Raw genomic sequence first — 24,301 nt, 5'->3', positions numbered from 1 at the left:
TGACAATGAGACAAACACCCAATAAAAATCATGTAACACTATCCTCGTGTGAACCTCAGTGTCTGCAGTTACCATTAATTTAAACTGCATTATAAGCTTCTAAACATCAAGCCTCTGGTGTGTATCATTCCTCAGACCGTTTTATTAGCATGACAGTAGTTTGCTATCTAAGGAGTGTCGTCCATGTGTAAACCGAGTAATAATAATGAGGCATTGAGATGCACTGGTTATGGGGATCATATGGCAGCCTTGAAAGAAGCATGACTTTAAGGAATTGAAAGTGCTGGGCTGAGTCAAGAAAGGGATTTCAGTAAAGGAGTTTTCTAATGATACCGGTGTTTGAATGAATCTTAATGAAGATTAAAAAGGTGGTTCAGAAGGAAGCAAGGATGTAGAAGCAGTGTGGAACTGAACTCTGCATCATGTGTTAATGATGGTTTTTCAGCTGAAGCATGTTGGGTTAGAAGCCTTTTAAGAATATATTGGTGTTGTATGTTGAGTGGTGCTAATGGTATTTATAGAGTACAGGAACATGCTGTGCTAGATGCTATCCCACAACAGAACAAGGAGATGGCCCCTGCCAGAAAGAGTTTACGCATCAAACAACAATGTTGTGTCATGAGTCAATTTCTATAATCTGTATAAAATCAGTTTCAAGGGTAGTACTATTCTATGAATAGAGAGCCTCTCAAATACTCCTGGTAACCTAATAGCAGTCCTGATTTGTACTAATCAGAATTTGTTGTTCAAAAATGGTCTTGGGCTTTGTGGTTCCTTTGTACTGACAGCTTGGCCACAAAATGTAAAACTATTGAGAAGGGTATTAAAACCGAGACTGTTTATGTATGCAAGGGTAGTACCAAGAAACAACAGCAATCCAAATAGACTGTTTTCCTTTCTCCTCTATGATCTGGCTGGTAGTCTGCACCTATTAACTTAATCTGCAAGTTTCACGCAGATAGTTTGGGTTAAATACAATAACAAAGCAAGCGATTGATAAAATTTCTCCAGTGTTCCCTGCAGCAATTTAGCTTCTGAAATCTTAATTTTTAAAATTCAATGGTTTTTTCCTCTCTATAATACCTTTTTTTTTTTTTGTGCCTTTTCAGGTGGTATGATAGCTTTTGATTTCTATGTTAAAATACAGTGATGGCTTTAACAATAATTTAAATTTACTTTTTAAGTTGAGTATTTTGATTTTAGCTCACTTTCTCTTGGATAAAAAGTGCTTTGGGACTGATTTCCATCTGTTTCTTTGAAATGACTAATTGATAGAGGATGGGGCGGGTGTGGAAGAAATCCAATGCCATAGCATGAAATCCTTGTATCTAGGAAGGATTAGCTTTTCTTCACCTCAGGGTTAATGTCATAGGGCAGCGGAGGGCAGGGGGATGTATGTGTGTATGTTAGCGTTTGTAATAATAACTGGGAATAAATGCAAAACTAAAATAAAATATCTTGAGCTATGGGTGAACAAATGTAGTTGAGTTGGCTGCCTTAATAAGACTAGCAGTTATGGGGCTGGGATACCACAGCTTGGCTTTTTCTCAGGTCTATTGATAAATTAACTTTTGACTGTAAGTAGTTCATATACAGCATTCACATAATATGTTAATTTGCTTTGAACATGTATGTGACAAAAAAGGTTCACCCAGAGCAGAACAGGGACAGTAGTGTCATCCTACCAATGGTTAAATGTTAGTAGGTACTACAGATGTCTTGCTTTCAACTTTAGACTTTCTTCTTCCTGTTTCAGAGAGCTTTTAGTTCATATAATGTTGAAAATATAAGATGAAAGGTTGGCACAAGAAAGGAACAGTTAATCTAGTGATAAAGTTTTGCTTTTAAGTTCTATTTTTTTTGCTTACTCTTTAACAAATAATTCAAGATAAAAACATTATATCTGAAAAGGAAAACTGTGGCTCAGTCTCTATTTTTCCCTTATTCTTTCTTTCACTTCAGAGTTATGACTTGTCACTCAATCCTAAAAATAAACTCTGTAAGGTGAAGGTTAAGTGCTAGTAGCAAACCCTTCCCAATTTGCACTGACTTCCTGGTACGGAGGAGGCTGTATGAAGCCTGTTTTTTTTGTGTGGCTTTTTTCTTTTCTTTTTTTTTTCCCTGCTAGCAGGAGTTTTTAGCAACTGTAAGTGGTTCCAGATGGTAAGGATAAAAAGGTAAAAGTGAATTATAAGTATATTAAAATTTCTCCTTCAGGGATTTAATGCAATGCTGCTTGAAAATACAATGCTTCCTTAAAATGTCAGAGTAAAGATATTAAAGAATTATCTTGGTTGTGCATGAAATACACTGTTTTAAAAATAGCTGTAAATTTTTACTGCAATCTTTTTCATCTCTTTGAGATTTAGAAGCCTCCTTTATGCTTTCTGCTGCTTAATATCACCATCCTTTTCCATTGACTTCATTGCTTGCACTTGCTACTGTTCCTAACTCCCTCTTTAAGTTCTGCTTCTGTTTCATTTAAACTCCCCTGCTTCGGTTTCTCTTAATTGAAAAGACACACTTGCTTCAGAAACTTGAAATGTGTTCTTCACAACATATACTGACCTTTCACTGCAGTCCTACATCTTGTCTTCAGTTCTTTCAAAATATTTAATGGTATATTTTTAGATTGTCTTAACTTTCTGTCCACCCACGCTTTCACTGATCTCCTCCAATCTTCTTTCTGATGTTTGAGTTCATTGAACTGCTGTAAGGCCACAGGTGGCTTGTTCGTGGTTAAATCGGAGACATAATTCTTGTTTCATCCATCTTAATCTGTCTGTCACCTTTGACACTCAACACCGTCCCTTCTGTTTTCTTTACTTGATGTATGTGGTATTTTCATTGTTATTTTCCAATTACATGGCAATGTTTTTCCATAGACTCTGTTCCTGAAGTTAATGTTTTCTGCTGTATTGGACTCACTTTATTTCTAAGCACCACTGTAACCTCTAGATCATTCTAGTTAAGCCACTACCACTGCTTTCCTTTTTAAACCTCCTTCTTTTTGCATTCTTGGGTTTTGCCATGACCTCTTGTGTCCAGCTTCTGTATCTGAAGTTATTTCCAAAAGCTACCCTTGCTTCCCTCTGAATTTGACTCCTTTTTCTGTGGAGTTTGGGATTTTATGGAATTAAGTTCTGTTACTTCGCCTTGTACCACCATAGCGTTACTAAGTCTCCTCAGTTGTTTGGGCTTTATGAGAAATTTTTGGTGACTGTCCTGTACCTGACCTTTTTCTCCCTTTTCCTGTTCATCATCAGTCATTTTTCCTTTCCTACTGTTCTGAATGTGTTGCCTTCTCATAGGGAAGAACCAGTTCCGTGGATTTTAAATACCACGATGTTTTCAGTCTCTTCCCATCTTGTATATTGACTTTAAAGATATTCCTTTTCTTCCTTCTATGTCCTTTTTGTCCTTTTTCTGTGACCCCTCTACACTTGCTGTGCTGTGCCTGACTCCTGTGTCCTAATACTCTAATTAATGGTGCCAAGTACAGAGGAGCTAGTAGTATCATTAGTTAATAACCCATGTTTATGACACAGTGAAAAAGGAAATACAAGAGAGGGCTAAAAAAAATCTTTTTATTTCTTTTTGATGTAAGAGGGTGGCCTAAAAGGCTGTATGTTTTCCTCCAAGGCACATCAAGTCATGTTACCCATTTACTGGAAGCCTTGAGAGGGGATTGTATGTTGTGTATGTGTTGTATACAGCACTCTTAAAGCCCATCTATTAAATGTACAGTTGCTGTATCTGTAGCTTAGAGACTTGTACTTCTGTTCTGCATTTGAAATTTAAAGCTGTCTTCATAAAGGAACAAAAAAGAAACTCAGTTTTGTACTCAGTATTTTATGAGTCTTTCTGATATGAGTAAAAGGAATAGTTCATTTATATATGATACAAACAGGAAAAAATTATAATACCAGAGGTTAGATGCCCAAGAGCTTGCCCGTATCTCTTTAGCCAGAATCAATGCTCAGGCTTCTATCAATAATCTGGAAACTATGCATTACATGACTTTTTCTCTTTTTTTTTTTTTTAATGCATTACTGTAGGACCAGTTAATCTAAGAATTGCCATAGAAACATGCAGCATTTGGAAGCTTCAACATATAAGGGTATTACTTGATGTTTGCAGTAAAAAAAATTGAGTGTTTATATATATTTAGGAATAGGATTGATCTAATTTTGGCTTCAGAAGAATCTGTGTGTTTAGTCTAAATTGGCCTAGCTTTTTCAATAGTCACCGGGGAAAGGTATCTTCAGAGTGCAATTCACCCTTTCCCATTTTAGATACTTTTCTCTATCACATAGTATTTAACTGTGTGAGGTGAGTTGTCCTGGAAATGTGTGATGGGGGTTCTTCTTCCTACTTATGGAGATGCCACTACCAGCAGAACTCTTGGAGTGCAATTCTCTTGATACCAAGCAACACCTCTGGGAATGACAACAGAGCAAATATAAAAGTTGCCAAATTACCTGAATGTTTCCAAGTAAACCAATGATGTTTTATTGAATAGGCTTTATTTGAAAGCAAATGGCAGAAGAAAAACCAATAATATAAATGTAGAAATCTTGAATAAGGATCAGATATTTCAACAAATAGTACAAGAATATTTCTTGGAAATGTATCTGGTCAAAGGCATTCAAGCTTTAACTTGTTAGCTTTGTTGAAGTTATTGCAAAAAATAAATATGTTTTTTGTATTGCTTCTAGTTGGTCTGCAAGAAAACCACCTTCAAGACTGATATTCAGAAACATAGTCATATATAATTGGGAGGGGTAAGTTGTGCTTTTATACTTATTTGAGTGAGAAGCAAACCTCAGATTTAACAGAAAATGTCAACAACTTGAAATTTACATAGCTGATTCTCTTTATTGATTAACTGGCTAATCCAATTAGAAACTTCAGGTCCTCTTCCATGACAAAGTTTTTCAAGAAGGCTGAACACTTTTTGGTTTGTATTTAACCGAAAAACTCCTTTTATAGGAATTTTCAGGTAATATTAAAATACTGATTTGCACTGGTGAATAGCTGCATTTTTTTAACACAGTAGTTAGTCTAATAAAAATTCTTTCCCTCCATGTCTTGACTATAATAATCTTTCACAGAACCACACATGAATAAGTCTATCTAGAGTATTGATTTCTTTTAAAATAATATTAAAGTACTACTACTCTTAGTTATGATGCTGTATTCTTTCTAACCGTTTAATAATTTGAGATTATATTTAATTTAAAGCAAAATCTACTTGATAAAAACTGTACATGAACACAAGGCAAAGTATTTAAAACTTGCAGAGCCCCCTCCATCTGATGGATATTAGAAGCTTTAGTCAAGTCACATGAAAGTATGTATTACAAATGCTTCACCATGTTTGTCTTTCCTCCAGATGGTAATTAGACCTTTTCCTCTTGCATAGGAGTCACGAGCTGATTTGCTCTTTTTGTTTGTGGCTTTCAAATTTGCATTAGTTCACATAGCAGCTAGGATTAGAAATTTATTAAGGGATAAAGATAGCTTTGCATCTCAGTATTGCTTTCAGTCAATACTGGCACAAAAAATGTCTGAACAAAAAACCCACATGTATTGCTGCTTTTCTTTCTGCAAATCCTGAATTTCTTCCTCTGTTTCCCAGGAATCTTTTTTCCAGAGTGGATGTTGTGTTCTCTTGTGAGCCTGATCAGCTCTGGAATCTTGGGACTGAATAACTTGTTCTGTAATATGAAAATTTAGTTATTTTAAAATCTGTTTTTTATTATAGCTGGCCAGACAGCCCGCAAACCCAGTTCTGGTTATGTGGTAAGCATGAGCAGGAAGTTTATTATGCCTCTACAACTATTATTAAAAATATACCATACTGAAAAGTAGGGAACATTTCACACACACACAAAAAGGGCAATCTGACGAAAAGATAGCACTGAAAACTACTAATTTTTTAGTAATATCCTAAAGAGAGAGATTGCAGTGGGATAATATTGGAGACGTGTCTATTAGCAAAACGGGGAAATAACACTTGTAAGACACCAACTGTTTATTAATGTAAGGCTTAGACTTTAAAAATGTAAACTGATTTTACTGAGAAAACAGCATAGTTTTTCATTTAAAAATGTTATTTTTATATTATAACCATGTTTATAATAGTTTCTGTATGTGTAATGTTCTTCTCTTTTTACCTAGATTTTCGTAAGCTATTGGGTAATTCTCACCTTTGAGGCAAAAAAAAATAGTTTGCTATGTGTTGTAAAGTAGAACTTGGTTTTATGTAGGATCTCTTCTTGGTACAGGAGCAATGTGTGGAGCTGTAATAATGTGTCAATTGTTAAGGCAAACAGCAGCTATTGTGCGTTCAACAATAGTATATGCAAACTTTGGGCAACAGGACCTGCTTATGAGAAAACGAGTATTGTAATGCGATGCACTTTTTGTCTCAAGTGCCCTGGAATCTTTATTATTTTGACAGAAGGGACCTTTAATCTGGTATCTAATCCACAAAATTATGTTTTATAGTACACCACGCAATATTTATGGATTAAACCAAAAAAGGCCATTACATAAAGTGGACTGAATTTTCTGTAGCAGAAAATAAAATTACCTATAGGAAAAATAATTCCGGTGGCTTCTGGCTGAGCTATAATATATTGTTCTGGATGCAGTATACAGGAGTGACTGACTTTCAGAAGCATGAGGTAGGGAGTGGCATCTATTCAAATTCATATGCAATTGAGGAGACATTTAAATCTGTTTATAGAAGGTTGGTTGTTTTTTTTTTTTTACATACCAAGAAGTCGGAAATAGTAGTGACTTCATCATGTTAGCTGTGACAGTGATTCACGTGGGGAATGTAAGCAGTTGCAGTCATAGTCGTCACTGAGGTATTTTCTTTCAAGAATCTTAATAGCGTTATGTCCATTTGGTGCCTTCCTATTGGTTTTGGAAAAAGTTTTTAAAGGTGGGCAAAAATCATCACTCGCAAAGAAGTCTTGCCTTCTTTGCTCCATAGGGAGGAAAGCTATTAAGAAGATACTCATATTGAGGGACAAATATTCCTGAACAGTTTTGGTTTGTTCTGTATCAGTCCTATATCAACTCTCAGTGATGAGATTTGGACAGACCTCAGAGGGAGCATCTGTAAGATATTCATTATTTCAGAACATCATCAGAGAATTACAAAAATTGCTAACCCAAAATTTAATAGAAGACAAAGTCTCTGGATTTTTAACAGGTCCTAATAGAGTTAGGAGCTGAAGATAAGGGATGATGAGCCAGCTTTCCTTATCAGAGAAGAAACTACTCTTCAGATCATTCAGAGTTCATAGAATGCAGTGTAAGAGATTGTGCAGGACAATTTGTCTTAGGGAATCAAGAAGTATCTACACACCTTTGGCATTTCTAAACCTTCTTGGCTTTGTAGGTCAGAGCAGCCTGGATGTGACTAAGAAATCCTGTGCATGATTTCAGGTACAAAAGTTCTAGTCCTCAGAAAGGAGGCACAGTTACAAAAGAAATTCAGAGAATAGTGGTCTGGGAATTGTACCATTTTTGATACAAAACCCCACACTTTTGATACTTTTCCTAGATGTTGGCTGAGAGGACCTGTGTAAGGAGCACTAAAAAAGCATAACAAAAGCTTTGTTCTTATGTGGGATGATAGTTCAAACTTCCACCAGTAAAAGAGAGAATACTGTAATAATATGTATAGTCTCAATGTTTTGTTTTTTTTTTTTTTTGTCCTTCCCCACACCCTCCTGCCTTTCATTTTGCACAGGTTTGTCTTTTGGAATGTCTAAACATTTATCTACAAGGAGTGCCTTCAGACAGGAAATGTTATGAGTCTTTATTTGGAGGAGAAAAAGAATAATTTTGTGGAATAACATTAAAAAACAACCAAGCGAAGAACAAATGCAACCTGCCCAGAAATAAAGATCGGTGTCAAGCTAACAGTGTTAATCTTTCGAAGAACAACAACAGTTAGGTCTCAATCTTCCAAAAGAGCTCCAAATGAGTAATGTCAGTCTCTAGTTATGCTCACAAAATATGTGATAGTCCTACTTGAATCTGAGAATTCAAAATTATTCTGATTTGAATTATTTTGTATATACCAACAACAGTGCTATTTGGACATCATCTTTCAAGCACAGCCTCACAGTGTTCTGATATAGTGAAAAGGTTCTCTTGTATAGCAAATAAAAACTTAAATTGATTTCAGAACATTAAGCAGGTCTGTCATAATCTAATGCTATGGTATGTGTTGGAAATATTTTGAAAATTTGATCGCAACTGTACACCTAGACCAAATGGTAGGTTAATTATTTTGAAGTCTCTGGTTGTAATGGAGTGCTCTGTTGTGCTATGAATGTTCATGTAAATTCTGTTCTTATTCCAGAGGCTGTTTTAATTTAAGTCAGATGCATAAACTAATTTGAAGAGGAGGGAGGGAAATGGGTAGGAAAATATGCCTCTGGAAATTGAGTCAATCTTGTCATGGAGTTCACAGGCCCGATAGCTTCAGAAATCCATTAACCGATGCTTGCCACTGCTACCCAAACTTCTGAAATTTGAAAATGTTCATTCAAGAAGTGGCATTAAATCTATTTTACATTGCTATACCACAGTAGGAAAGGTTACCGTGTTGCCTTAAACCGGGGTGAATTAGGTTTTATTCTCTTTGCTCTGTTAGTTAACTTGAATGAGTTAATATTCCTTTATGTTGGATCGGTAAATTACGTGTATCTGTAAAAAAAAAAAAAAAAAAATTCCTTTGCCAAGAGCCTATTTGGAATCCTCTTGCTATCAAAGCTTCCATACTGCTGTTTTTCCAAGCAGCAAACTTATTATTTATAGGCTGTAATTTATTTTTAGTTTTGTTTGTTTTTATTTCACACTAATGACACTGACAACCTTTTCTCCCAGTGAAAGAACGTCTTTTCAGCAGCTCAGCTCATTCTGCCAGTACTGTGGGTGATTAAGAGCTTTAGAGAGAATTAATCATCTTCATAGATTTCCTCCTGCCCTCACTCGAGACAGGTTAGAGAATTAGTTGAAGAAGGTGTTTCACTGTGATTATCCAATAGCTTTAAAATACTAATAGCAAGTGAGGCTTTCTTACTATCCGTAGTGATTACTACCTTATTTATGGTAAGCTTACAGCTGTCCATGACAAATAAACATATAGAACTAGTTTACTGGCCTGTTGAGTGGTTTGCTGATTTCTTGATACGTAGGCAAATATCTTGTGACTAATGCGTGGGACAAGGATCACAAGGAGCTATTTCTACTGTTTATTTTATTGCACACTTCCTTGTTAATTCTCCAGAATCATGCTTTTGGAAAATTGGGTGCCAAAACCTTGTTACAAGGTTTAACTTGCATATAAAACAAGTTACAATGCCAAAGAAGACAATCTAGAACTGCAAGCTTTGTCCCCCTTCCTTCCAAGACTGTTGATGTTGGAGGAGCCAGTCTGTCTGGTCTCCTGGAGCCACATGTGCCTGTCCAGAAGGATTTGTAGGCAGTGCTGCAGAAAGGAAAAAACAGAAAAAGGGAAATACATTACGCATTATGATATGGAGATATTAACTCCACTGGAAGACTATTATACGGTAGCAGTGTCAGTTTATTGATAAAGCAAGGCTTTTTTGCTCCTATCTATATCCTGATTATTGTAGGCATTATGCACAATACCTTTCTATGTTGTTGATAGACCCTCTACTGGCTTAGGTTTGTGGTGATGGGTCTTTGGTCTTGTACTATCTTCCATTGCCAGGGAAGTGTATTGTAATATAATCTAATGTAATTAAAAGACATATGATGCTTAAAATTTCAAGCAGTATCTTTATGAAAAATTCTATACTTTCTTTATGGCAAACATGTTATCTCAGGAGGTTAGACAGATAGATGTTAACAGTTGTACAAGTAACACTTCAGGAACTGCTAAGCTTGTGGAAGTTCAGAGGTGTTCTAGCTCTCTTAATTTTGTTTCAAAACGATTTTTTTAAATTGGAATTGTACTTGCTGTGTATATGAGACCTACAGGATATGTAGTGCCCTAAATGACATTTGTTGCACTATGTAGCATATAAACTTACAGGACTTCACAGGAACAGCAGCAGAAGGTAGTTTATTAGGAAAGTGCTTATCCTACTTTGACTTTTCATAGAAACATCAGGTAGTAAGTGGATCCAATCTGACCTTATCTTACTGTTTGTTAGTTTTCTAACAGCTGTAAAGTTGATGTTGATATACGCATTTTTTCAGGAGCCTTTTTTTGTCATGATGTGATCTCGGTAATGATTTTTGTCTTGTTACTGGTGTTGAAAACTGTATTTTAATTATGTATTTTTAAAACATCTGTGGGTGAGTTTAATTTTTAGAATCTTTACTCCATATTATCTGTAACCAAAGGTTTTACTTTCCAGATCACTAAGATCTACTTGCATAATAAGACATTGAACTTGTTTTTAATTTAAGATGTTGTATGTGGCCTTGACTAATCAAAAACATTTCTTGAAATATGGTGCTTTGAACTGTATCATGCTAGAATTGCCTCTGCTGATCATGAAGAATTGAATAATACTCATTTGTCATGTAGGGTGTTGACTCAAACACAGATGAGTTCAATTCAGATGACAGAGGTTGTTACAAAACCCAGCTGTTGACTCTGCTCCTCTTTCCACAAGTTGCTTTTTCTGTGGCTAGGATTGCTGACCCAGGAAGCAATTCTTTAAGAGCCACAGTTTGTAACCCGATTTATTCAAGTAAACCAATGGTGACTTTAATGCACTAGGTTGGCATCTCTAACAGCATAGGAGCTGCTTTATGTGTAAATCATCAGTGCTAGTAAGAGCGGTGGCAGTCTTTGGAGAAGAGTGAATGCCTGGTAGGATGGTTAAACTGCCTGTATTGGTGGGTAAATATCCTCTGCTTCTGATTCACAGCTAACTTGAGAAAGAGTCTTTGGAGAGGTCTGCAAGCAGTTGCAGGGTAGTTGCGGTCAACTGCTGGCAAGATACCTTTTCTGTGGCTCCAAATGATTAATTTCAAACTAGCAATTTTCTCCAAAAGCTTTTGTTGTTAATCACATCTGGAGAAAAGACAACAAGAAACATTAAAACAGATACTCTTCTTCTGATCCCAGTGAAATGGAAACCCTAAAGAAGACCAGTTCTTAATCACTTGCCATTTTTGAAAAAGGTACAACCTTTTCAAATTTGGCCAGGGCTGATTCTGTTGAAAAAAATCACTTGGGTATTAAATGGGGAGCTATTCGAACAAGGCTGCTTGGGAGGGAAGAAAGAAAATGGGCTTGGTTTTGGGTGGTGGTGTTGTTGGGAAGGCTGCCAGTTTTCCTTGGTTTCCCTTCTTTCCCTTTTAGGATAATACCTTGCTGAGCTCACAAGATAACTCTGAGGATTATGGACTTCGTTTAATTCTCACTACAGTCAGGAAAGCTAACATTGGTAACAGTAGGTGAAAGAGACAACCTTATTTTAATAGGTTAGTATTTAGAATAATCTCAAATTAGGCTTTTTGTTTATTTGTGTTTAGATAACTGCTGTGTAAACTTTAGATTTTTGCCTTTGAAACAGCATTGTTTTCCCAAGAAGTGGTCCAAATAGCAGAACTTAATTCTATTTTTGTTTTTGATTATGCCTTTATAGCCTTTCTTTGGAGTTATTTTATAGAGAGGTAAAAACAGACTACAGATATCTTATATCTAATAAACTTGTGGACCAGATGCCTCTCTTGCCTTTTTTTCTTCTGTAGCAGGATTGAATTCCTTGTACTACAGCAACTATAAAGTCGTTACACTGCATTTAAAACAAAATGCGGAAAGGGATGACCTTTTGCTAGGACTTTGTATTGTTTGTATTTCTAAGCCTTATCACTGTCTTTCAGCAAACGCCAGTTTAATCCTTAAACATTGATACATATAGTATCTGTTCAGAATTGTCTATTGTTATCTATCTGTGTTCTCATTTATGATAACACTGTGCATCTCCACAATGCTTGCTATTTGCCTCTTGGATCTTCATTGTACAGGGTAGCTGTTATCTTCCTTGCTGATAGCATATCACCAATGGTACCAGTTAAGAGCTGAAAACGCTTTGAGCATAATGGAAAGTTCCACTTTCGCCAGGATGACTCACTAATTAATTAACCCCTGGGATATTCTGCCTAGGATGGAGAGGCTTCCTGTGCCAGCTTAAGAAAAAATTCCAGGAAGATACTGTTGGATAACAAAAGAGAGATTTATTAGAAGAATTTTATCTGCCTTGTAGGAATTATGTTTTCTAATACTATCAGTCTTGGACACTAGCTGAAAAAATAGGTATTTTGAAAGGAATGTTTCTCTGACTTAACATCTTCCTTTGCTATAGGAGCAAAAAGTCAACTGCTGTTGAGACCAAAAGAATGACCTTGTAATAGGAGCGTGTGGAGGCAAGCAGTACAGGAGGCACTAAGTATCTTTTCCTCCCAGCAGGCCACAAACTTTTGGCTTTAAATAGGTCACTGTTCAAATGTAGCTACCAAGTGGCCATCTGGGAGGGAAGAAAGAAAATGGGCTTGGGTTTGGGTAGTGGCAGGGTTGGGAGGGCTGTTGGAACCATGAAGAGGCAATGGGAGACTGCCCTGCAGAATGCTCTTCGTGTTCCTGTCAGATATTGCCGAAAGCCAGTGAGTGGCTGGAGTATGGTTTCACTGTCCCAGCCTGGTGCGGATGGAGTGTCTGTAACTCATGACTTCAGCAGATTTGTCCTGTGGACTTCAAGAAGTCTTTTGATGCCTTCATAGTGCTGGGGGCATGATTTAATATTTAGCAAGGAATCTTTGCCACATTTGTAAGATTAAACTCGGTGTGTCTGTAGCAGACTTGAACCAAGCAGAGTGGTTCTGCACATGAAGACAGACGTGATGGGTGTAATTTTCTCCAGTGAAGAGCTGTAACAAGGCCTGAGAGCTAGAAGGAAGCTCCAGAATTTGAAATTTAACTCCCAGTAGTTTCTGAGAGAGAGAGAAAGAGCTTTTGCTGCAGAAATCCTTCTCCCTTCAGGACAGGGAGGCAGTGGAAGTTTTGGAGATGCTTCATTTAAGCTAGAAGTGTTGTTTGGACTTCTGGCTAGTGATCTGTTAACATTTGTGCATTTCAGACTTGACAAGTGTTTACTGAAACACCAAAACACAGATATTTTTAATCTCCAGCGGTCCTGCTTCATTGCTTTCCCCTCAGATGTACACATGTGCAGGGGTAACTTCTGCTTTTTACTCCAATGAGTGGCTGTTCACGCAAAATACAAAAAGTTAGATAGGCTTGTTACCCGAGTCTCTCTTTTTGGCTTGTTAGCTCAGTCTGCCATCTGTCTAGGAGGAAAAAAGGGTGCTGAGCTATGACAGACTTTGTAACTATGCAAAGTTAAGTCAGGGGGCATGGTGCAGAAAGGAAAATTACTTTGTATAAAAAATGATCTTAGAGAATAAGACTGTGATTGTATCCATATTTCTTGTCAGGGGAGAAGTGCCACTAAAAGTAAATAGCTGGGGGACTGTAGCACCATTAAGGACAAAGTTATATCTTAAACATTCCTGTTTGCGAGTGGGAGGCAGGATGACACTGACCAGTAGTGCTTCTCTTTATTCCAACTCATTATGTGTTAACCTTGATTGACTGTCGTGTGTACGTTTATTGGTTGATGTGTGAACTTTTCTCATTTGCCATGATGTTTTGTTGGGCTAAATTTCTTTTTTTTTTTTTTTTTTCTCTCCTGTCCCTTTTTTTTAATAGAAGCTGTAAAAGCACAGTGGCATAGGGACAATGCAGGCAACTTCGAGACTGTAAGCAAGAAGAGAGGGATGGGGAAAACTAATTTTGTTATGAAAATGAACATGCTAAGTAAAATACAGGTTCAGACCATGTCTTTGCTTGGGAAAGTTTTATGTCTAAATTTGACGTAGACTATAGCAAGCAACCAGAGAACTGCCATATGGAGGAATAGCAGCTATGCGTTATTAAGATCATACAGTTAACAGCTTAGTTTATAAATTTCTACTGAGCAGTGTCTGCAATTCAGCAGCAGAAAAAGTGGGCTTTGTGGGGAGGCTTGAGTGAGAAAAGGATGGCGAGACATTTTTGAGTAGACATTGCCTGTGCAAAAGGGATAGGCTGGGAAAAATTGCCTGTGGCAGGGAGAGAGACACAAGTCCAGGTGTAAACAAAACTATTTAGTTTGTTACTCAAAGGTGAAGTGACCGGTGGAACTGCCTAAATAAAATACTTTCAATACCTCACAAAACAAATGACCAGTCTAAGGAAGGTCAAGGTATCACTAACCTTTGGTTGTTTTTTAAAAAAAATAAAAATAAAAAAAAGGGGGAAATTAATATAATTGTCATCTGCAGCTCTTTTCACAGTGTAGAGTAGATGCCAGCAATGCTCTAGCATGTTGTGCTACACTCTGCTTTTCTGCCCCAAATTAAACTTTATGTGTGAAAACAGAAATCCTGCAGAATCCAAGCTCCGTTGTTTCTCAAAGAAGCAAGATGCTATCATGATATTCATGGCGTGTTGCCTCTACACCAGTACCTAGAAGTGTCTCCTGCAGACCACAGAGATCACTGGCAACCCATAGCAGGGAGCTGCTCCCTCTCAGGGGACTGTAGGGGACAAATCTCAGCCCTATTACACACTATTCAAAATCAGTCCACTTACCACCTGTGCCCTACAGCTGTAAGTGGCTGACACCCGTTCGAGGGTGACCTGCAAAGCTTTACAGGAACAATTTAGCTATTCTTACAGGAGAAGCTAATAAAAAGTATATTCAGTTTCCAGATCTCTACAAGGATCTTTCCTGAATTGAGTGCTGTGTTTTTTGACATCAGCCCTGTGATAAGTAGAGAAGTGTCTCTGGTAATGGCAGAAGATAGCAGACATTAAACAGGGTAATGTGAAGAGGTAAAAGGGGAAAGTAACAATTACACAGTTATTGAGGACTATATGCCCAAAAATAAGAAAGAGTTGGCTACTTTTGTTTTATATAAATAAGCCTTCCGCACCACTGCAATAAAGCAGAGGATGAACACTGAGGAAAATATAGAAGGAAAAGAGAATGATGGGGGCTGGGGGAGGGAAATAATAAAGTGTACAGAGAATAACTAACTAGTATCCCACAATCCTGCTCTTTTAAAGAAGTGTTGTATTTCGTTCTCTGATTATGGGTCCATAGAGGAAAAATCCCTGAAATTCTATTTCATTTGAGGGAGCTGGGCAAAATGCTGTTGCTGTCCTCTCTCAGTACTTCAAGTAAATCATCAGTACTGATGCTACGAATCTTTCCTGTGGTGACACAAAGATAACATTCTACAAGATAAATTCCTATGTCTCTTCATCAGCTCTGCTCTGTTATTGTGTTAAAAATCACAGTCTATTTTTTCATTCAGTTGGAACATATGTGAACAGCTCTTTACCCGTGTGGAAAATAATTACAAGTACTTCTGTGTTCACAGGTTTTGAATGGAGTCTGAGTCCAAGAAGTATGAAGAAGAGATGCCTTCTCTATACTGGGGCATGGATCCTGTATTTTCTGCATTTGCAAGACTCTATATTAAAGATATAAAAGAAATGAGAGAATCTAAACAAGTACCAGGTATGTACTTATATGTGCTGATTATGATGCACACAGAATTATAATTGAATTATGTTGTGCTCTGTGCTCTTTATCAAGGGGTTGCAGAATGCTACATGAACACCAGTAAAGTAATTTTTCAATGCCCCTAAGCTAAGTGACATTAGTATCTTTAACAGTTCTAAGAACAATAGGTTGTATGAGAAATCTACGTGAAAAATAAAATATGTTCGTTCTAATGGCTTTTCTTGTTCTCATATATATAGATACAGAACCTCTTTTACATTAAGGTAGTGTTGTGTTTCCTCTGTGTGGTAGCACTTGTTATATTCTGATAAAGTTAATTCTGAAAATGCTGGTCGTTTCTGGCCATATATGTTATATCTTTCCACTGTCTCTACAACATTTGAGAAGGATTTTATGCCTCTTCTTTGTTGCAAAGTTTTGACAGTTGATGACATTGCTGTGTCTATGGGTTTTACGTTTTCCTCTGGATATTAATATATTATAAAACAGACACAGGTTTTGAGGTTTTGTCCGCCTTATTTCTAGATGTGGTAGATATGACACTTTCATACATTTGAACAACCTTATTGTAAATTCTGGCATCTGTGCTGAATCTTATACCACACCTTTTATTTCCTAACCATTGTTGGAAATTGTATGCTTTGCAGTCTGTTTCCTGCTGGTTTTCAGCCAATATCACCCACATGTGTACATTGTCTAAAACAACATGGGTCTGACCTTGAATTTCTTTTTTCTCTACGAAGACTTTAAATAGACTGCAGTATGTTTTCTCCTGTAGGAGGGTTCATTACTCCGAAGCTTGACAAGGTGCAAGATTATCGAGGAAGAACCCAAGGAATTTAGAATTAATAAGGAAAAGCAGTAAACCCTAAGTAGAGTGTGTGTGGTTTTAGTTTGGTTTTGGTGTTTTGTTTGGGTTTTTTCCCCTCTCTCTCTGTCTCTTTTTTTTTTTTTTTTTTTTTGCCACAGAGGCAAGGTACATTTGTTTGACTCTTTGAATATGCTCTGCCTTGTCAGTTTTGTTACTCTTATTTGTTTCCCTTTAACAGCAAGGATAACAACAATGCTATTCTTGCAGAAATGAAGGACTAGTGTTTTTTTTTGCTCTTCTTGCAACAATTTTTATGTACATAGGGATTTCACAAACTGCAAAGCTCAGTATATATACATCTTTGTTATTTAACATGATGGGAGACTTTTGTCTTAAATATATTACAAGATTTAGGCTACAGTCTGTTGTTGATGTTTGTACTAGAGTGAGTAGTATTCAGAGGCCTTCTTAAAGTGTGCAGTCTTAGAGTAGTACTGGTGTAGCAAATGCATCTGGTAAAAACTGTTCCTGCTTCAATTAGAGACATTTACATTGTTTTCAAACAAAATACAAAATGATTCAATGTCAACAGAATAGGATTGTAGTTTGGACTTGGACATTAGTACATACACACACAAAAATACATTCAGAATAATTAAATTTATAAACACCAACAAACATTTCACAAGAGCAGGAACAGTCCTAGAAAGTACAATCCTGCTCTCTCTTTCACCTCTGAATTACCTGAATTTCCCTTCTCACTTTCCTTCTTGTTCGTGTATTTGAGTGAGTTGTCTTCTGCTTCAGGAACTCTTTCAGTTTTGTTATTACTTTTTTTTTCTAAGATGATCCTAAGGAAGTGGTATCTGTCATGTCAAGATACCGGCCTTTAAAATTGGTGCATGCGAGCTTTCTCCACTTCCTGTGCATCTGGCGTTTTGCACAACTAAGCTTGCTTGCAATCCTGTATCATTTTCTAAAGCAAACTTTAAAGCATAAAATTAAATTTCATAGAACGGACAGACTGAATTTTGGTCATTCTCCTGGTGCTGTGTGTACACCAAGCCAGACATCTTTCATTGTATCTTATTTTTTGGCAATAAAGGATAGCACAACAGAAACACTAAAAAAATATCTTTTGGGGACGGAAGGAGGTAGGTGTTTGTTGTCAATGTTTCCTGCCTTTAATGGGTTTGTTAAAGACCAGCTGAAGCTAAGTATATGATTGGCTATAAATCAGTCATTAAGTAATGGTAATTAAGAATGAATGAGTTCAAAACAAAGAGTTGTAACTGGGAGGAGTGTAAAGAAACACAGACTGAATGTCAGGAAAAACATCCTCAGAATGACATCTGCTCAACTGCGGAGCAGCCTTCCCAGGAAGAAGGTGGGATGCCCTTCACAGGGATTGTTTATATCCTGACTGTACAGATTGCCAGGAACTTACTGTATGGAATGGTCTTGTGCTGGACCTGAGGAAATGGACTGAATGACCTAGCAAGTTTTTTCTTTCCATTTTTAAGCATTAGGATTCGATGCCACAATGACTAATCCCTTAAAACAACACAGAGGAAAACAGTAAACCTGGCCAATTACTCTCCTGCTATAAATGGTGACAAGAAGGCTGGAAAACCTCCCAGATAAAAACAGCAATTGTGTTGTCTTAGAGGCCTCTAAATGAGAGTGGGTGTCGAACTTGGTTGTAACACATAATCATATCATGGAAATGAGCTTTTCTCAGAGTTATGCACCAATGCATTGTGACAGCTTATCAACAAGCAAGAGAAGCTACAAATAGCATAAAAGGAGGTGGTAATAATAATTAAAGCAATGGCAAACATCTTAGTGCTCATAAATGCTGGTAAAGACATGATCAGAACTTGCCCTAGGGAGCTCTTTACCTATAGCCCCCTATACGGCTGCTGTGGCTTCCTGTTGCAGTAACAACATGTTAATGTATGTTTTATTTACTGGGTTACTAGGAGCTTGACTGAATGTGCTTGCACGTAGCTTCAAACGTTTAGTATATTTTTATTGCTACCAATATGATCATAATTTGAACAAATAAGCTGACAGGAGAAACAATTTACACCGCAAAGTCATCAAGTTCAACAACTTTTAATAATGTAAATATAATTTCAACTTTCAAATGAATTCAGGTAATTTCTCAGAGACTAAGGGTGGAGTTCTATGTGAATTTATGGGGATGGAGAGAACCAGTTTTATCTGGTCTCTGTCATTGGCCAAAACTCAGCTTACTAGCTGGGAAATGAACATAATAACATGTAGCTTGTTTGCACTGTCAAGAGCTTGGTGTGTCTGCTCAACAGGCTTACCCTGAAACTGACCCAGACCTTCTTTTATAGAGATTTGTAAGGTTTAGCAAATAATTATATACACTGGAAACATCTCCATTGAGGGTTTCTATAGCAGTGTTTATTGGTGTCCTGGTAAATGGAATGAGAAAAGTGGACAGACCTGCTAAGCATTCTCTGCTGACCAGTGACTGCATGATTAGTGTAGCCAGCTTGAAGACGACAGCAATAGATGCATCCTAAGAACACTGCAGTGGATTTTTATGAGCAGAACTTCTGTTTATGAGCTGCTCGGCTGATCACCTGTGATTTCTTCTGAAGCATTGGGGGTTTTCTCTTTCTTACATGAAGAAAGTTAATTCCAGGCTCATTTAAGGCTGCCAGCTATGTAGGACAAGTTATTTCTGGATTTGGGGTTTGATTTATTTTTTTTATATACAGAACATTTTTCTCACTTGCCTGCTGCAGTGTTTCTTTTTCCCTTTGTAAGAATAAAACTTGCCACAGCGTATGGAGCCAAATGTTCCCTTCTGAGTCCCTTGAGTTATCTAGTTTTTAGAATACAGTTATTGAACATCCCAGATGGCATATTTCAGTAAAGCAGCGATATTAGAAAACTGAAGAAAACATGTTGACTGAAAATTAGCCAGCCCAGGATATACCTTGTTGCCCTATTATCCTCTTACTAGTGGACTGTGAAGCTTCAGTGTATAATGTTTACATCAGTGTTTTTTAACAACACTTGTCACTCTTTTGAAAGGTGTTACAGCATGTGGCAACCTCAGTGCTCTCAAAGCCCACTGGGCTCTGATTCCTCACTGTTTCCTGGCCATGTTTTTATGTGTTATTCAAGTCATCTTTATAGGTGCACAAAAATAGCTTTGAAGGGATGTTTTTAGCAGGTGTTATTTCAGAAACTGAAGTTCAGAATGCTGTCCATGATGACTGTGTACTGTACTCTACAATCTAAGAGGGTTGTTTCTGTCCCCCCCACCCCCCATGGTTCCTGTTCTTTTAGAAATCAAAGACAGAATTATGTTAGTTTTCCTTTTGGAGGCTCTGCCTTAATCAGGAACAGCTGCATTGTGAGAAGCTCAAACTGCTTCCATTGTGTTCTGTTATTTATTCTAAAGCCTGATCAAGATGTAAAGAACAAACAAAACAAAACCCCAAAAAACCACCAAAAATACACCCCCCAAAAAAACCCAAAACAAAACCAAAATGAAACAATGAAACAAAAAACAACTAAAAAAAACCTCTAATGCCTGCAGCAAGCAAACTGTTTTTCGGATCAAATGTGCAAGAAAAATTCTGACAGCAATAAAGTTCTGACACTCTACTAAAGCAAGCTTTTGGTATACTAAGTAGAGCTGATATTTCTTCCTTTTAGTGTTCCCAGTCCTCAGGGATCCAGGGGATTTTTCACATGACTAGGCATCGTATAATTTAAGATATATTAAATATGTAAGAAAGTATGTTTTTTACTGACAAAGGTGAGTATGTAGGGTAGGATGTTGAAAGAAACAGTTACACTTACCAAGAATGTTCTGTTTCTAGGTATATTCTTTTATAATGGACATCCAATAAGACAGGTGGATGTTGTCGGGATAGTGGTTCAAACGAAAGAGAGAGATGCCTTTTATAATTATGGAGGTAAGAAATGTTTCTTTCTTTCTTCTTGCACTTACCAGCCTTCTAATCTTAGTTTCTGATAGAACTTAAAGGTTGCCTATTTGATCATTGTCTGTTCTTGAAACAACTGTGCTCTTACCATAATATAACATGTATCTACAGCTCAGATTACTTAACAAATTTAGGGAAGCTACTGTTTATCTCCACTTCAAAAGCAGAGAAACAAATAGTTAAAACAGAGTAACTGATTCATTTGGAGTCGTCTAGCAAATCTATTTGGATTATTGCTTTGCCACTGGACTCCACCATCTTCCTCTCCATGTGTATATATATATATACACATATATATATATATATACACACACACATCTATATATACATATATATATGTGTATATATATATACATATGTGTGTATATATATACATATATGTGTGTGTATATATATATATATGCAGTTCCTTTGGTCAGATCTAAACAGAATTAACAGTGCCTGCAAATGGGAAGTAACTTCTTCCTTTTTTTGAACCTGTGAAATCCCTTCTGACTTTTTTTATGTGTTGTTGTATCTTGGAGCCAGCTTTTAATAGCAGTCAGGAGCTTGTTTATATTTAGATGCGTAAGAGTCTTAGCAAATCTAACTCAGGCATTGTCATACCAGCCCTTGCCAACACCAGCTGGGAGTTGTCTCCTCCCTATTTCTTTTCCCAATATTCAGACTGCTTTATTAAACAGGAAACATCTGATTGTCATTTTGTTCAGATGTCTTTTTTGTCTGGAGAAAAAGCAGAGTGGAGTAGTGGTGATGTGGCAAGTTTCAAAAGGTGGGGGAGGTCATCTCACAGTAGGAAAGGGGAGCCAAATGCGTAGATGCTATCGAAGCACTTGAAGGACTCATGTTGAGTGTCTTCCTCTGCCATGGGTTTCCCCCTGATGGAGGTAAATCACAGAGCACCTATTCTTACCCAGTTCCCTTCCTTACAAAATTGAGCCAGCAGCAATTCCCTGACTCACAGGAGTATTGTGAAGACACAGTTGACAACTTAACCAGATCCCAGCTTCCACAACACCTGGAGTTGCATCATACTGCTGCGGAGTAGCATTAGCTGCTAGGGCATATAGCATACCCTGCACTGGGTGCGGCTGCTTAGAGGTGACTCTGTCCTCTATAGAAGTGTCCCTGCAAGTTTCTTAGAGTGGTTATTTTCTATTTTTTTGGTTTGTTTTTTTTTCTTTTAGGCTAATTTCTGGATGTTTGTTATTACCCTGTGATTGTGCTAAATAACTCATTGACAGTAAGTATTTTGAAGCACAAGTTTCTCTGGCACTTGAAGTAGCACAGGCTAAACAAGCACCTAAGTTAAGAGGCGGAGATGTAATTGATGATGTAATGAAGTGTTGAAACAAATTGAACATCAGCTATTATTCTTCTATTGCACTAGTATGCAAATTCAGTTATCACTTCATGAGAGTAGAGGATGACAGGCTCAAAATGACCAATGCAAAACCAATTCTATGAGCAAGGGTTTCCCACGCTACTCTCAGCACTAGTTTAGATGTAAACTTGTTGGAAATGTTTGATTAGGGCAGAAAATGAAGGAATAGAAATAAAAAGAAACTGCAGAGTAGTGGACTTAAGGACTTAGCGTTAGATCAGCTGACCTTTAAGTACAGCGCTCAGTGAGCCTGGCTTCCTGCTGTCCTTTCACATCCAGCTCCACTCTTTGTTCCAGCGGTTCCTGGTTTGAGCTTTCAGGCTACCTGCCAGGGTGCCTCTCCCCAGCCTGCCCTCCCTTTCAGGCAGGCTGACTCCGCCAGCGTAAAATTGTAAGTTCTTAGACAGTTTCCTGCTTGTAACTTCTTGCATCTCTCAGTTCTACAGACTCTGGTTGGTGAGTCACAGGGCAGGCATTGCATCAGTTGGAGCACCGCACGCTGCTCACTTTCCATCTGCTTAAAAGTGACTTACAAAGCGATTCCCCCTCTGTACTTTTTCTCTGGTAGAGAACGGAAATGTCTCTGTATCACTGTCACTATCTCCCCCCCGCCATTACTTATCTGTCTACTTCAGAATAAACACTGCTCATTTTAAGAGAATCTTAGGTCCTCTCTGTGCTGAAAACCATACAGTCAGAACTGGTGACAAAATAATAATTGTAAAAGAGAGTGAATTGACTCTTTCCTGGCTTAAAAAATAATAAAAAAATACATGCTGTGTAAAACCTGATTTTGACATTTTGATTTGATTGTTTATTGCTATTATTATGATCAATTTGGAGAAGGATATCTAATTAAAGTGTAGCTTTGAACAAGCTCATATTTTAGCTAATACACCTTTCTAAACTTTTTTTCCCCTTCCTTTTCAACAAAACCAAGCATCACATGTGTTTTTTGTTTTTTTTTATACTCCATAACTGTTTTGAAAGGCTGAAAGGCACTTGCCTTGAAAATAAATGAAAAAAAACCTCACCAGGATCATCTCAGTAGATTCACGCAGGCCCTACAAGAACCATGCCCTTTTTGTTATAAAGAAATCAAAATGAACATAATTACCTCATTACCCAGGTAGCTTTGGGAGTGCTACCCCTCAAATAGTTAATGTAAGAGTCAAAAAACCCCAAACACAAACACACAAAAGGAAAGAGAAAAACTGAAAAAACAAACCCACAAAAAACCAAACAAACAAAAGTTTAAACCCAAGAAGATAAGAAAGGGCAGCACAGGGCACACAGGAAGTTTTCAGAAGCTTGTAGACCCCTTGAGTGCATTTAAAATAGATTAACATTCTCCTATCTAATTAGAATACAATTGCAAGAGTTCTCATTCATCTGTGCTTCAGGAGTTATTTGTCTTTTTGCTCAAAGCTTTTATTTCTGAACTGTGAGCCTTGCTGTGCTACAAGATTCCTTGTGTGGTCAAGAACAGGTCAATCTCTCTAGGACTCCATTGTTACTCCTGTTACATTGATGAGGAGAAGTCCGGCCTCCTAATCCTTCAGTCTTGTTTGTTTTGCTTCTAAGCCCTTCTTAGGAAGTGTATCTGCGGCAGCTGGTGCAACAGCCAGTTGCAAGCTGGAACGTCTAGAAGCTGCAGTAATGTAATAGTGAAATGTCATCTGCCCTGTTTCTTCTTGCCATTGCTGGCTTGCATGAATGGCTTGGCATGGGATATGGAGGCTCTCGCTCCTACTAAAATAGTTCGGTTTTTGTCCATACCAAGGAGAGGAAATCCTACCAGCTAGATCATTATCTATGCTCTGGTACAAAATTAAAGCTGCTGAAATAGCTGCAGACACAGCAGCTCAAAAGGGGGATAGCAATGAGATGAGCATACTTTTGTGATGGAATTTGGAATTACCTGTATCTTATAAATGCTGTATGTTTGTTATTAGGAGTGTGCAGCTAAGCCACTGGGCAACAGGAAGGCAAGACAATGATATGAAATTGGACCCCCCCCAAATAGGGAGGTTGTTTCAAAACATGTGAGACAATGCGAAGGCATTTTGCTTTGATGCTATGGTTCCCAGAGGAAGCGACTGCAGGTACCAATCAGTACTTTCCTGGTAAACATTGCTGTTACTTTTGTAGTCATGGATCTGGTTTAAGGAGCAGAAGAAAACTGCAGATTCCAATTTGTGAAGTCAGGAAGCTCAATCTTGAAGATGATTACATTCAAGGAGCAAGGTGCTTGAAGCGTTAGCTGGACTGGAAATGTGATCTTTGCTGTGGTTTGACAGCCATTTAGTGCCTTTTTATTTAGAGAGTGTTTATTGGACATACCATCTATGTACAGTCTCTTGATCTGTAGAACAATTGATTCTTCTGATAGTTTTTTAGTTTTCATTGGGTTTTGTTGTCTTCTGCTGTCTTTGACAGTGCAGTGCCTGTGCCGGAA

At 37.5% G+C, this 24,301-nt stretch overlaps 1 protein-coding gene across 7 annotated transcripts in view; it reads left to right on the top strand.

The window, feature by feature from the left end:
• Positions 1–24,301, top strand: part of STN1 (STN1 subunit of CST complex) — a 49,316-nt gene that overhangs the window by 1,026 nt on the left and 23,989 nt on the right. For 2 of the 7 annotated variants that reach the window (XM_074592047.1, XM_074592051.1), the window contains exons 2-5: positions 4,719–4,784; positions 11,378–11,499; positions 15,505–15,644; positions 20,334–20,429. In XM_074592047.1, the coding sequence (XP_074448148.1) occupies positions 15,512–15,644; positions 20,334–20,429 (229 nt within the window). In that variant the 5' untranslated portion in view covers positions 4,719–4,784; positions 11,378–11,499; positions 15,505–15,511. Of the gene's footprint in view, positions 1–2,024; positions 2,178–4,718; positions 4,785–11,377; positions 11,500–15,504; positions 15,645–20,333; positions 20,430–23,798; positions 23,949–24,301 lie in introns of those variants that run through there. The other 5 variants (XM_074592049.1, XM_074592050.1, XM_074592048.1 and 2 more) reach the window with 5 other exon arrangements.

The sequence above is a fragment of the Larus michahellis genome, chromosome 6 (genome assembly GCF_964199755.1).
Source record: "Larus michahellis chromosome 6, bLarMic1.1, whole genome shotgun sequence".
Classification (NCBI taxonomy): domain Eukaryota; kingdom Metazoa; phylum Chordata; class Aves; order Charadriiformes; family Laridae; genus Larus; species Larus michahellis.
This window is presented reverse-complemented; position numbering and strand designations above follow the sequence as displayed.